Raw genomic sequence first — 13607 nt, 5'->3', positions numbered from 1 at the left:
TTAATTTATTCCAGTTGGAAATCAAGAAAAATTTTTTTTTTTTAGAAAACTAGTTTTATTTGAAGAAAAATTGACATTTACTTGCTGACATCGAGAGAAATATAGAAAATTATATAAAAATTCATCACAGCTGATAGCAGGACAGACAACACAAACTGGAAGGAATCAAGAGTGTCCCGCAAATAAACTCAATGATGACACACCCCAACACCAGTTCAAATTACTTGACATCACCGTGCTCCCTCAGTCACCTCCACCTATTTAAATACAATCATTTTTAGCCTGCATTTCCCATTTTCCATGGTAGTAATGAACATTTCAGGGATTGGTGCTGGTAAATTAGCTTTGCTTAAATCGCAAGGCCGATGCAGCATTTCATCTGGGTACAATCATCACGATCGCTCGTTGCACCACGTGTGCGTCTTTCAATTTGGTACGACACATAATCCGATAGTTCTACAATCAGTTGCATTTGGTTTCCTTTCAGAAAGAGTGAATAAAATTGAAATATGCATTTAAGAAGCCAGTGGGATCTTCCAGCTGAGGGTAGTGACTGATGTGCTCGTCCAAAATTGTGACTGTTGACTTCTGGACCAGCTTCCTGAGGAAATGGAAAAAACATGGACTGTTTCAATAAAACATGCCACAAAGGACACAAAGACAGAGCTTTAAAGCTAGTCATTTGTGACTGATCCTCAGCTCTGATGAGGGAATAAATCTAGCACATTTTTCTAACGTTTGGGTGAGAAACTAAAACATTAATAGAGCCATTCTCAGCCTCAGCCTTCAAGGCAACCGAAGCTACTCCCTAATCTGCTGTGCTGCCTAAATGTCACCAGCACATGGTTTTCTTCCTTCTTTAACATAATGTCCTGCAAACTTTCGCAGCCCCAACTGCAAGGTGCACTGAGGTAAATGACATTCCCAGATGGATCACCTGCTAGGTGCTCTGCTTTTTATCTGTCAAAGCAGTTTGGAAACTCAGCACATTTAAGGTTACCCCAGTTTAGGGGGCATTATGGATAATCTGGATTGTCGGGTGTGGGGGTTAAAGAAACAGATGAAGGAGCACTCACTGGTAAAGACGGATGAACTGGGGGTGGGGGTTGACGGGGTCCAGGGGTCCGTAGATCATGTGCACTGAAACACACAAGGAAGACGGTGAGCGAGGGGAAAAAAATGGAAAGAGGAACACTGAGAAATGGAGGAGCGGTACAGGACGAGTGGGATTAAATTAAAAGGCATATACTGGAATTATTTCTCCCAAGATGTTGCATTTCTCATGAGCTCTATGCCACACACACGCACTGAGCTTCCAATCACAGATGGACTAAGCAGCTTAGCATCAGCAGCTCTCTGCCTGAGGCTGCTGACACCGTAAGAAATTGTTTGGCCCATACAAAAGCTGCCCTCTGATTTATTAACACACACACACACACACACACACACACATTGGGATATGTGACGCAACAGTGAACTTACGTGGGACATACGTGGAAGTGAGCACTCCCACCCAGCGCTCTCTGTGTTTCAGTCTCTGGTTGATGTATTGCAGAATACTGCGGAGACAGAGCGGCAAAGTTAGAAGCGAGCGAGCAGGTTACAAAGGCCAAAAGACCAAACAGGCACACGCACCTGTCCAAAACTAAGTTGCCATCATTGTAGCGTAACCCCGTCCACATGTCCCAAAACTCAGCGTCCGTGGGCTGCGTGTATGGGCCGAACACCTCTCCTATCCTGCCGGTGAGGAAACGAATCCAAGTCCATTATCCAATTATGTAATGTCCTAATGCAGGGCTCCAGCTTTAACTCTGGTGCTAAAGGGCTCAGGCTCTCTTACCCTTTTTGAAAGATCACAAAGTTAGTGAGGCGCGTCAGAATCGGAGCCAGAAAACTCGAGTCCTTCAGAAGCTTTTGGAGGACAGAAACAAGGACAGAAATGTCTCTAGGATAAGTTTACCACTCAAACAGCTCCCCTTAAATTTCACTCCATCCTCCTCAGCTTATTTAGTAACATGGGCTGGAAAAAGCAGGATGAAGCAAACAATCGTGACTCACCATCTGCAGCAGCCGTGGGTGGTGCGTTTCTGGGAACAATCCTGTCAGGAAGAAAAGTGTCAGCAGCGCTTGTGACTTTCACGTCGGAACAACATCTGGAATGACGTGCATTATTAACGCTCAAATATCAGGAGCTACATCAACTGGCGATCAATCTGGCAGCTCTCGCTTTCGTCTGCCCTCGTAACCACCCAAGACAGTGTCTAGCAAAACAATCTGTAAGGGTGGAAGCTCCCCTCATAAATGCTGCCCAAGACTGGAAGACGCAGATTGAAGGCTGAAATGCACAGATATGGAAACCAAGGGAGAACAACTCGGCTGGTCTACCTAAAAGCTCCCTGCAGAGGATTTGTGGCCACTGCAACAACCAGGCTCCTGTCACCAATGAAAAAGGGACCAAAACAAGACACCAGTGTCAATTATGTAAGGACCAGGTTCTCTGTGGGCATCTGTGTGGTGTACTGCAGCAGTAAGGGGTTCTGAGCCCACTGCTACGGGCCATCAGGTCCTTGTATAACCAAAGTGAGGGCCGTGTCCATGTCCTTGTGGGTGTTGGACCGTCTATCTCTGATGGTCCAAGGCTGAGTAATGACCAAAAGAGTAAGGTCGTGAATACAAATAGCTTAGTTTCCTCCTGCAGACCAGGTATCTGAGGAGCTCAGATACCCAGACGGATCTTGGAGTAGAGCCGCTGCTCTTGCGTGGCAAAATGAGCCCGCTGAGGTGGTTTGGGCATCTGGTATGGATGCCTCCTGGCAACCTCCCTTTGGAGGTTTTCCAGGCACAGACAACTGTGAGGACACCCGGGGTAAATCTAGAAGATTAGAGAGATTATATATGTCATCTGGTCTGGGAACACCTTGAAATCCTCCAGAAGTAACTGGAAAGTATGGTTCAGGAGTCTGCTGCCACCACGACCCGACTTCAGAAAAACAAAGAGCATTGAATGGATAGATTTTGTAAAAAGCTTAACATATTCAGTTTAAATGTAAAACAAACAGAAAATCTGAGCTGCAGCTTCTGTTTATACTAAAGCCAAGGATAACAGAGCGCACTGTACCTCCATTGGAAAGACACAAGCTGTTTAAAGTCAGATGACCTGTGCGATTTTGGTCACTCCTAGTTTGGAAGAAGGACAGAGGAAAAACCACAGCAGGTTAGCAGTTTATCAGTTTACACTGTTTTGGCAGCCTGCATGAAAACACCACCAACCTGTACAGCAGCTCCAGGGCCACGGTGTCTCCATAGTCGTGGGACACCAGATTCACTCGCTGGTTGCTCAGACCCAAGTGGGCCACCAGGGCTTCAACCACACTGGCCTGCTCGAAGATGGAGTACTTATGGGGCCGCTGGTACATTACAGCACAGTAAAAACACATGTTAGACATGTTTTAATCAGTCGATGTATAATGATGGATTTTCTGTATCTAGCTTTCACCCACCGGTTTATCACTGAAGCCAAAACCGAGGAAGTCCAGCGCAATCACACGATGGAATCGTTGTGTGAGCGGATCCCAGATCTGTATGAGAGGAGGGGGAAAAAGAAAGGATAGGTGGGGGTCCCAAACACACCCTTACAGTTCTCCATTTGTTTATCCACTGGGCATGTGCAGAGAGATGGGCACCTTGCTCCAGTCATAGCTGGAAGTGGGGAAGCCATGGAGTAGGATGATGACATCTGAGCTCCCCAAAGCACCGAGAGAGTCTGAGAAGAGACCACAGATCAAAGACATATTTGTGCTTGACTGGCATGTTATGGTAGCACTAAGACTGACGTGTTACCTCTGTAGAAGATTTTCCAGCCTCTGAAGTGGAAGACCTTCCCAGCACTGTGCCACTTCTGCAGCGCAGTGGACAGCTGAGGGGGCGGGATGTGCAGGTACACGGCCACCAAAGGGATGCAGATCAAACCCACATGAATCCACCACTCTCTCATCTTGAACTCAGCCGTGAGGGAGTCGCATTCCTGCCTGTGAGAGATGGACGCATGAGCGACAACACGTTAGATAAGAAACCTGCAAGATTCGCATCGATGCACAAGTTGTCGCAGATGCAAGGGGGGAGGAAAGGCCATGTCTTCCTGCTGCCTGCACTGCAACAGTAATTTATCACTGTGCAACTCATTAAAGGAGACAAACCCGCTGTCAGTTATCTATAAATGATCGATAAGTCATTACAACTCCAACCTTCCACCAGACCGGTTTACTTCTACGAGACCGACGCTGCTGCAGGTTGCTGTACTCTCATAAACACTGTGACCCGTCTTCAGCAGACCTTCGCCCCGTGTTTGGGATCCATTACTGCGGAGGAATTTCCTGCCGAGCGGAATAAGGCGACACTTTTCAAAGATTAAAATAAATTCACTGAGGTCTCACTCTGCCGCTACGTACACGAGGAAAGAGACTGAAGCGAGTAGCTTAGTTGGTTGTGGTTATTGTCAGTCAACACTTAAGTAAGCCATCATCATCTTAGCCGTTATTATACACGATCTTCGATGGGCTGACTGCAGGAGAGAAGCACAGTGCCACCTGCCGGTCTGGATGTGCAACAGCATTTTATCGTTTCTGACTACATTCATTGACTGGAAAACATCTTAAAAATGTGAAATTTGATCCAGCAAGACTGTTTTCTTTTTGTCTTTTACATTGATTTTATATATAAAATAAAGTAAAATTATTTTATTATTATATTGAGGATTTAGTCAGTTCCATAATAATAATGAGTGTCTGGCAGCCAGTGTCCGGCAGCCTCGCCTCTGTCAGTGCGCCCCAGGGTGGCTGTGGCTACGCTGTAGCTTGCCATCACCAGTGTGTGAATGTGTGTGTGAATGGGTGGATGATTGTGTGCAGTGTAAAGCGCTTTGGGGTCCTTAGGACCAAGTAAAGCGCTATACAAATACAGACCATTTACCATTATCATTGTTGTTGTTTTTATTTAATTTTTAAATAAAAAACGTTTTATTTTGACATATTTAGGTATTTTAATCTCTTAATAATTTTATTTTTCACTTCTTCTTCTTCTTTATGTTTTTATCATATTGAAATATTTGCTTCAGCATATTGTGTATTTTAATATAATATTTTACATATAAAATGTATGTATGTCAAACATTTTTTAAGTGCATGTCATGTTCTGTGTACTGGATGTGGATATATGCATGAAAGGGTCCCTTTGGTACATCTTTTAAACCTTTTTTAAGAGAAACGCATCTCCTAAAAATCAGTATAGATTTACAATCATTCTATCAGTCAGTCATTCATTGGCAAAAGTAAAAGTAGTTTTTTTAAAGGAGAGGGGAAGACAAAAACCTCTTCGGGCACCCATATTTTTATATTTTAATTTCAGAGGACCGTGTTTTCTCTCCTAACAGCAAAGATGCACTGTAGCAGATTTAACTATTAGCTCATTTGCAGTCCCTGGAGATATATATATATATATATATATATATATATATATATACACACACACAACTAAACCATAGTCTTTAGTTCTTTACTTCAGCAAAGAAAGGTCAGGCCTGGCATTGTTGGAGCAGAGAGAGCTATCTCCAAACATTTTTTCACAAAGCTGCCATTGTACACTGCTCACATTACTCACAATACACTTCATCTCTGAATTTGCCAGATAAACAAACCGACTGTCAAACAGGACTTGATTACCGCAACTAATTTAAATAATATAGTCTCCAACTGTTGCGAAAATTCCACTCATCACAGCCCGTTATTGTCATTGTCCACAAACACAACAGTTATTTGAAGAAAACACTCAAAATAAGCCACACAGCTCTTACCAAGTTAAGCCAGAGTGACTTTTCAATTATGAACACTTGTAGTCTGAAAATCTGTCCAAAAACAAAACAAAGCAACGGAATTTATTTATTAAGACAATGGTGGCCAAGGCAAAGCATTCAATGGTCACTTTGTTAGGTACAGATGTTCAGTTGCTCATTAAAACAACCTTGTAGGATTTACAGATTGATGTGAAAAAGAGAAAATATCCAGTGAGTGGCAATTCACTAGCTGATAGGAAGGCAACAGCAAGTCAAATAATTACTTGTTAAACCAAAGTATGCAGAAGAGCATCTCTGAATGCCCAACATGTTGAACCTTGAAGTAGATGGGCTACAGCAGCAGATGACCACACCGGAAAAGCTTTGAATGATTTTGGCATAAACATGAAAGCATGGATCCACCCTGCCTTTCCAGTTCAGGCTTGTGGTGGTTGTGACGTAATGCTGCAGTGGACGTTTTATTGGCAAACTCCTCGCCTCTTTAGTATCAACTGAGCATCATTTAAGGGCACCTTAAACACCTTACCTGAGTAGTGTTGCCGGGCATGTCTATCCCTTTATGACCACAATGTTCCCATCTTCCGATGACTGATTGGAACAGGATAACACACCATGTCACAAAGCTTAAAATAATCTCAAACTGGTTTCTTGAACATGAAAATGAGTACACTGTACTGACATGGCCTCAACAATCACCACATCTCAGTGTAGCAGAGCACCTTTGGGATGTGCTGGAAGAGGAGATTGGAGTCATTGATGTGGAGCAACTTTGAGATGCTGTTATGTCATTATGGAGGAAATCTCAGAGGAAATTTCCTGCAGTTAAGTATTTAGGCAGCTCTAGAGGAAAAAAGGTGGTCCCAGTCAGTACTAGGAAGACATAACTGGTGAGGCGCAGAGTGTGTTTATTGCCAGTATTGGCCACTCTGACATTTGGCAATGGTGCAGGAATAAAAAATACAGTCTTATTATGAGGAAAATCAAGTAGATGAAAACCAGACCTTCTACAAAAGTGTTTTCCTTCCATCCTGTAGGGATGATGATTTTCAATACAGCGCAGTCCACATTTGAGAACTGCAAAACGGTGAAACACTGCATGATAAATGACAAACATGGCCCTGCAGTTAGGCTAAATACATTTTTTATTTTTAAAAACCATACACATTACTCGACAAGTTTCAAATGTAAATCCAATCACGATATCCATTTAAAATGCTCAAGATAAAACAGACATGAAGTACTTTTATTTCCAAATGTTAAAAGATAAAAAAATAATAATCCATAAAACAGATGGAAAAAAAACATTCATTCCCATTACAGGAAGAAGCTACAGAACAAACTCCTCACATGGATTCCTCTCGCTTTTTTCCAATTTCTCACTCTCAATCCTAGCTGCTATTTTGTCGTCTGTAAAACAAGGAAAACAAACCATTTATGACTTTACATTTCCACCTTCCACTTCCCTGTCCGCGGCCCTTCAGGTGAAGCCGGCCAGACGGCTGCAGGAAAAATCTGCAGCCCGCTGCCCGAGTTTATCCCTTGTGTGTGGTTGGCAAGCACCATCCCAAACATTTAAGCGTGTTCTAAAATGCAAACTAAAGAGAGGCCTGTTCTCTTTCACATCATTTGCACCCTGAGATGAATCTTCCAGAACAAAAAAAATAAATAAATAAAAAAATCCCAAAACATTTTAGTGGCCAAAACCCCCGTTCCCCATAGAACACGATTGGTGTCAAATCATCCAAAATTTGTTAGGTACGATGAAAGGTATCATCAGCATTGCCATAAAAATACAAAGGTACAATTTTATTACGATTTGTATCAAAATTCTTTTTCCCCAAAGGAACGTTATGAAATAAGTACCCTGTGCAGATAGATACCAGTGTATGCCTCGGCTTTTATTCTTGAAAAATGCACAAATGTCGAATTCTTTAGCGCTTCCAGTACATCAGGTGTCAAAAATAGTTTTACAAACAAACCAAATGCAGCAACGTTTGTTATTAATAATGGTTTAAAGGAGTCTTCTGAATAGGGTGGTGGTTGTTGGTGGATTGAAATTTTTTAAAATGCCAACAATAGTCAGAGGAATAAAATTAATATTTACCTAAAGCGTAAAGAGAATGAAATATGAAAAATGGTTCACTTTGTTTTTGACCAAAGATGAAGATGTTTTTGCTATCTAAATACACAAGCTCTGAAGCAAAAAGGGGTTTTCCCCTCTCATTTAAATTAAATACTTTTTCTATGCCTGAGTAAACAAATGTCAGTATTCTACATTGGCGGGGAGTGGGAGGGGGGCTGAGAAAATTCAAAAATATAAATAAAATGCACCATTTAGGGGAAAAAAAGAAAGAAAAAGACCAGTGTCCGTATTTATCAAGCATCCAGAGGGAGGAAATCAGTCTCTGCTGTCCCCACATGTTAGATGGAGGATGACTTTGGTCCTGCTTTTAGCTGTGGAGGTCTTTTTTTTCTCTCCCCCATAAGGAGTCTCCTAAAGGCGATAAATGATGGGACCAAGATTGTCTAAATTATTACTGAAGCCAAGGCACACTGACGTTTAGCCTATGTGAAGGTCTTACTGAGAAATAGACACACTCGTTCAGTAGATAATACAGCGCTAGTTTGAACTGCAGCGGTCATAAAAAAAAAAAAAAAAAAAAGAGAACAAAAAAGTTGATTAAAGTCATTTTGGTGCTTTTGGCAGAACATGTTTTAGCGTTAACGCACCCACAAGGCCTTCGTCAAATTAATCTATGCTTGTGAGTGCAACATACCAGCTAAAAGAAGAGATTTTCATTTTATGGTTCCAAATCGGAAAGAAGAGCTCCTACTTTACGCTTAAGCGGCTTCATAAAGGACCTTGTATCTGACTCTGAGGTAAGACTTTGTTTCCTCCTCCCAGCTTTCGGCAAGATAAATAAGAGCCTGGGATTATTTTCTAAACTCCCTTTAAATAACTGAACCTTTCAACATGTGGAAATTCCTGAACACAACATAATGACTGAAAAAGAGAATCCAGAACTCCAGAAGGTTTTGTGCACATGAAAACTAGCGAAGAAATGGAAGAAGTTAAATATTTATAGCGATGTTAGTGGACTAGAGGCCTTAATTATCTTTCCCGTCCCGTCTCCTGTGAAAACACCTCGTCAGATGGACCTCTTTTTTTCTATACAAGCCTTAGTGTTTATCGGTTTGGCTAGAAGGTTCTATATTTATCTACAAATATATAACAAATAAAACTTGCAGGCAAAAATAGTTAAGTTTCAATAGAAACACCCCTTTTTTTTCCTGAAAATACAGCAGTATCTGAAATAATCCTCTCATTCGTTTCTTAATCTGTCCCAGTTTTCTGCATCATACATCAGGAAGCTCTTTGCCTACAAACAGAAAAAAAGTATCTACAAACTTTGTAAACAGACCTGCTTTTTTTCCCTCCAAAAACATAAATAACTCAAAATATTAACAGCCGATGGAGCAGAAAAAAGTTTCAAAATGAGCAAGGGCCAAAGAGATAAATATACAACACCATTCAGATAAAAGAGAAGCTAAAGGTTCGTTCATAACTCTTACAGACGATCTTCAAGCCAGGAGGAGCACCTCCCTTTCTCAATTAAAATATAATATAATAATAAAAACAGGTCACTTTCAATCTTAGTTTATAGTCACCCCTTGTTACCGAGAAAAACAAGTGTTACCAAGGAGGGAGGGGTGAAGACAGAGTCCTTGTGTTGCAGTGGGATAATAATAACCAAAAATAAAAGAAGACCAAAGAATCCACACCAAGCTGTACATTCCTCTGAATGTTTGCTGTTCTTTAAGTCCAACCCAAGCCAAGCTCACACAAGACGCCGCTCTCCGTCTAACCCTTCGTCTCGACGCTCCTAGTGTCCGTTCGATTTGTCTGAGTTGAGCTCCTTGGTGGCGGGTAGAAAAGAGGTGGTGACGTGTGGAGCTGGGTCAGATCAAAGCGAGGTCTCCAGGCTGTGTAGTGGGCTCCCTGGGGCTGAGGGGGTTCCTGACTTGAGGCCCTCGGGGAGGAGGTGGTTACTGCTCTCCACAGCGTTATTGTTCTGGTTCGGGGAAGGAGAGACTGGCGTGGTGGGGGCAACGGTGGTGGCAGGCGAAGGTGTGGGTGAGGGCGGTGTGGGGGTAGCGTTGCGCGGGCTGGCCGAATTGCGCTTGGTGGGAGCATCGTCCTCCGCGTCTGTGTCATCAATGAGGGGGATATGGGGCTCAGAGTCCTCTATCCGAAATTCGGGGTGGGTCATAAAGTTGTGGATGGATGATCGCGACTCTGGCTTCTCCAACCCCTCATAGAGGGAGATGGAGCTGCGGAATGCCTTCACCACTCGGATCTGGAGGGAAGGAGAAGGGACAGGGAGCAGGAAAGGTGTATTTAGTCACATTCGGTAATGATAAGAGTGCGCCGCTCTATTTTAAAACCTGGAAAACACCACAGATAAAAACCACGGATTTAGGTTTTACTGGGCCAGAATAGGTGAGTTTTTAGGTGCTTCAAAACCAGAAATCTGTGAGGGGGGGAGGGGGACGGACTCCCAGAGAAACGTGCAGGTGTGCTGTTATTTCTAGTAGTAAAGTTTTATACTAATCTGGTGATGAATAGTTGTCTCCAACCATCATCTACGGTTCTAGTTGTATTTTAATGTATAAACAGGAGCAGCCCATATTCTTTCATTTCTGTCTCTCAGTGAATATAAAAATACCCAAAGACTAAAAATGAAAATGTATACTAAATAAAAATCTAAGTGAACACTAAAGATTAATATCGCCAATAGAAAAAAAATGGTCTCAACTTTCTACGCTGCAAGAAAAGTGGGGGTTTTAATGTAAGCAGCACTGTGAATTGCTGCAGAAGTGCAGATTAATGACAGTTTATAGGAAAATCTTCCAGGTGGTGTACTGTATCCAAGTGCAATTTGGATTGTTGTTCACCCTCTAGAAGCCCAGGAGGGACAGTGACATGTAAACAGCAATGCTGTAAGCTATACAACTCACCGCTCCAGAACTTAGACCTGTTATTATTGGTATTGCAGACATTTCAATTTGAAGCGTTCCAGAGATATTGCTTTAAATCCCAAAGACAGATGTATGCACAGACTGTACATAAGGAGTACTGTTTCAGAGTTTCCATCAGGAAAGTTGTTATATCCGGTGGCTGCTGTGGCCTGTGTGGGTGCCTGTGTTTAATGTTGCACTCCACTATCCTCCTGCTACAATGCTAATTGCCTGGTGACTCAGAACCCTTGAGTCCCATATGTGCAGCACTGCACAAAGGAGGAAAGATAAGGGAACCCAGGGAATACATTTCCCACTTCCAGCAACATGTATTGTGTAAATACTGTGTGTACGTCTGTATGCACTTTATACACACACACACTTATTGACCATAGTAGCTGTACCATAGTAAAAGGTACAATGGAATTAAGCTAATGAATTAGGACAGCTGTATGCACTTGATGGGAGCTGCATTTTGGAGCTTTGTTTGGGATCAAATCTTGTTTTGGGAAGTCAGAAGTAAGGAAAGGAGGAGTGGGTGAAGTAGCACGGTATAAGCTAAACAACCCAGCTACATCAGCACCATCTATAGACTGTGTGGATGCATTGCACAGATCAGATGCCTGTTAATTGGTGCTAATAAATTCCACTCACATAAAGACTTTTTTGAGATAACTGCACAAACGCAGATTTTGGTGTCAGCGAAGCCAATAACTTTATGCATTACCCAGACAATATCAAAGTCCACTCAAACCAGCCTAACAATAGTAAACAGCCTCGTACAGTTACTGTGACAGGGAGAACAGTTCAAATCTGATCTGGTCTTTGTACCAGCTTATTAACATGTTTATTTCTTCCCTAAAACTGGGGATTGTTCATAAACTATGTGCTTTTTTGAGCCAGCCTCCAAGCTGCCATATGAAGTACTGCATTTGCATTTTGCAATTGCACAGTAATTTAATCTTTATGCCGTATTTGGTACAGAAGGAGCGAATGAAAATATAACGCTTCAAGCCATCACTGTTCCATAAAAGGCTTTCAATTGCAATCTGATGGGCTGGACTGATCAGATGTGCGAAGTGTGCAAATCGAATGCTGGTTGAATATTAAAGACTTTCTGAGAGACAGAAAACCTAAATCTGTTGGAGACAAAACCTGAAACTAGTCTTAAGAGTAATTAAAAAGCAACTTCAGGAAATCGGTCAATATCTCAGGGAGAGTACAAACCAGTGTCAAACTTGATGCAATGTGTTTTTTGTATTAGTATTTCACAAAACACTTAGTAGAGTCCTGTGTCTGATTAATTAAAATGCAAAAGGGAACCAAAAATAAATAAATAAATGAAATGAGGGGAATGGCGTTCTTTCTACAAGAACACACCAAAAGAGAAAATAAGGGATAGAAGCTGGACACAAGAAATTACTGTTGTTGGGCATGCTGATCAAAAAGTAAGGACAGCTGGAGAAAAGGACAGATGGAGACAAAGAGAGTGAGAAAAGAAAGGAGTGGAAGAGAGACAGAAAGAGAGAGTGAGACAAAGTAAAGACTGAGGGTGAGAGGCAGAAAGAGGAGAGAGACAGAAAGACAAAAAGAGGGGTGGTCAGTTATAGCTTATGCTTGTGGAGTTAAAAAAAAAAAAAAAAAAATGAAAAGAAAGAAAGCTGCAGCAGCCAAGCATGTCTACAAGCTGGTATACATGTCAAAAACAGCACAAAGAGAGAGAACTCACAAACGAGACCAGAGACTTTGAACCCATGCAGAGCGCGGCGCTACCTTGTGTTCAATGGTAGTAAACCTTTGAGTATAGCCCATGACACATTTCACAGAATCTAAAGAAGAATACGTGGGGAGTCAGTGGTATTCATTGTTTTTAGGTCATTTTGGCAGCAACCTGCCCTTTGGACACATTTTGCCAACAAACAAGCTTTCACACACAGAAAATTGTCCAAATATTTTAAGGAAACCTGAAAGGAAAATATTAGGTTAATAATGAAGAATCCATGCCCACAAGCACCCATAAGTGTCAGGTCCAGAGATCTGAAGAAGTCGCACCTAAAAATAGAACTAAATGTTGCTGCAGCACTGCACGATTTGTCAATATTGCAGAGGCAAAAACAACATCGGCTCTGCTGTTGATGTGCCTGAGAAAAATCCCACAAGTTTACATTCAAGAGCACAGTCATTTATTCCATTTTACTCTTTTTGTGACATCTGTAAAACATTTAAAATTCCCTGCTCGTCAGGTGGTCTGTCTTTAAACTCTGAAAGAGAAAAACAAAAAGTGTCACTGTCAGCAGGCACAGGGTCGAAAGGAAGGAGTTTGGAAACACCACCATCAAATGACCAAATCCAGTCTCGGCACAGTGACCTTCCTATGTGAGCGGATGAATAGCGTGATGTTAAAAGGCAGTGCATCCAAAGACACCAGTAAATTACAGCTTATTACCACTTGATGCTATTGCGGCAAACCATTTCTTCTGGAAAAGCCAAGGTCTTATTTTCACCACTGACATTCAGTTCGTGTCTACTCTTTTAGACCGTGATCATGGGCATATACTCAAAACATTTACCTAGCTAGGGACTAGAGAGCTGCGACAAAGACCCATGAGTGCTACAGAGGCACAAGGCAGACTGAGGCAGCTGCAGACAAACCTGGAGACTGTCAACCCAGAATATAACTTGTTTTTTGTTTTGTTTTTTTAAAAATCATAGTAAATACACATCACCCCCCCGAAATAAC

General features: G+C 42.0%; 2 protein-coding genes across 2 annotated transcripts in view; both read right to left on the bottom strand.

The window, feature by feature from the left end:
• Positions 1-63: 63 nt before the first annotated feature.
• mest (mesoderm specific transcript) lies at positions 64-4520 on the bottom strand. The gene is made up of 12 exons (XM_026147307.1): positions 4245-4520; positions 3841-4028; positions 3684-3763; positions 3501-3578; positions 3271-3407; positions 3119-3177; positions 2059-2099; positions 1841-1911; positions 1636-1737; positions 1483-1559; positions 1077-1140; positions 64-601 (listed from the first exon to the last, which is right to left on the bottom strand). The coding sequence occupies exons 2-12, from the start codon at positions 3992-3994 to the stop codon at positions 484-486; spliced, it is 981 nt and encodes a 326-aa protein (XP_026003092.1). The 5' UTR covers positions 3995-4028; positions 4245-4520; the 3' UTR covers positions 64-483.
• Positions 4521-6972: 2452 nt separating this feature from the next.
• Positions 6973-13607, bottom strand: part of atp2b1a (ATPase plasma membrane Ca2+ transporting 1a) — a 40017-nt gene continuing 33382 nt past the window's right edge. Inside the window, exon 22 of the mRNA XM_026148142.1 lies at positions 6973-10206. Within this exon, the coding sequence (XP_026003927.1) occupies positions 9814-10206 (393 nt within the window). The 3' untranslated portion in view covers positions 6973-9813. The remainder of the gene's footprint in view (positions 10207-13607) is intronic.

The sequence above is a fragment of the Astatotilapia calliptera genome, chromosome 17, assembly GCF_900246225.1.
Source record: "Astatotilapia calliptera chromosome 17, fAstCal1.2, whole genome shotgun sequence".
Lineage (NCBI taxonomy): Eukaryota > Metazoa > Chordata > Actinopteri > Cichliformes > Cichlidae > Astatotilapia > Astatotilapia calliptera.
This window is presented reverse-complemented; position numbering and strand designations above follow the sequence as displayed.

Coding starts and splice junctions, on each gene's coding strand:
- mest (XM_026147307.1), bottom strand. CDS start 3,994: ATGAGAGAGTGGTGGATTCATGTGGGTTTGATCTGCATCCCTTTGGTG. Junction 3,764..3,840: donor CTGGAAAATCTTCTACAGAG/GTAACACGTCAG, acceptor GTCTCTTCTCAG/ACTCTCTCGGTGCTTTGGGG. Junction 1,738..1,840: donor TTTGTGATCTTTCAAAAAGG/GTAAGAGAGCCT, acceptor CCTCACCGGCAG/GATAGGAGAGGTGTTCGGCC.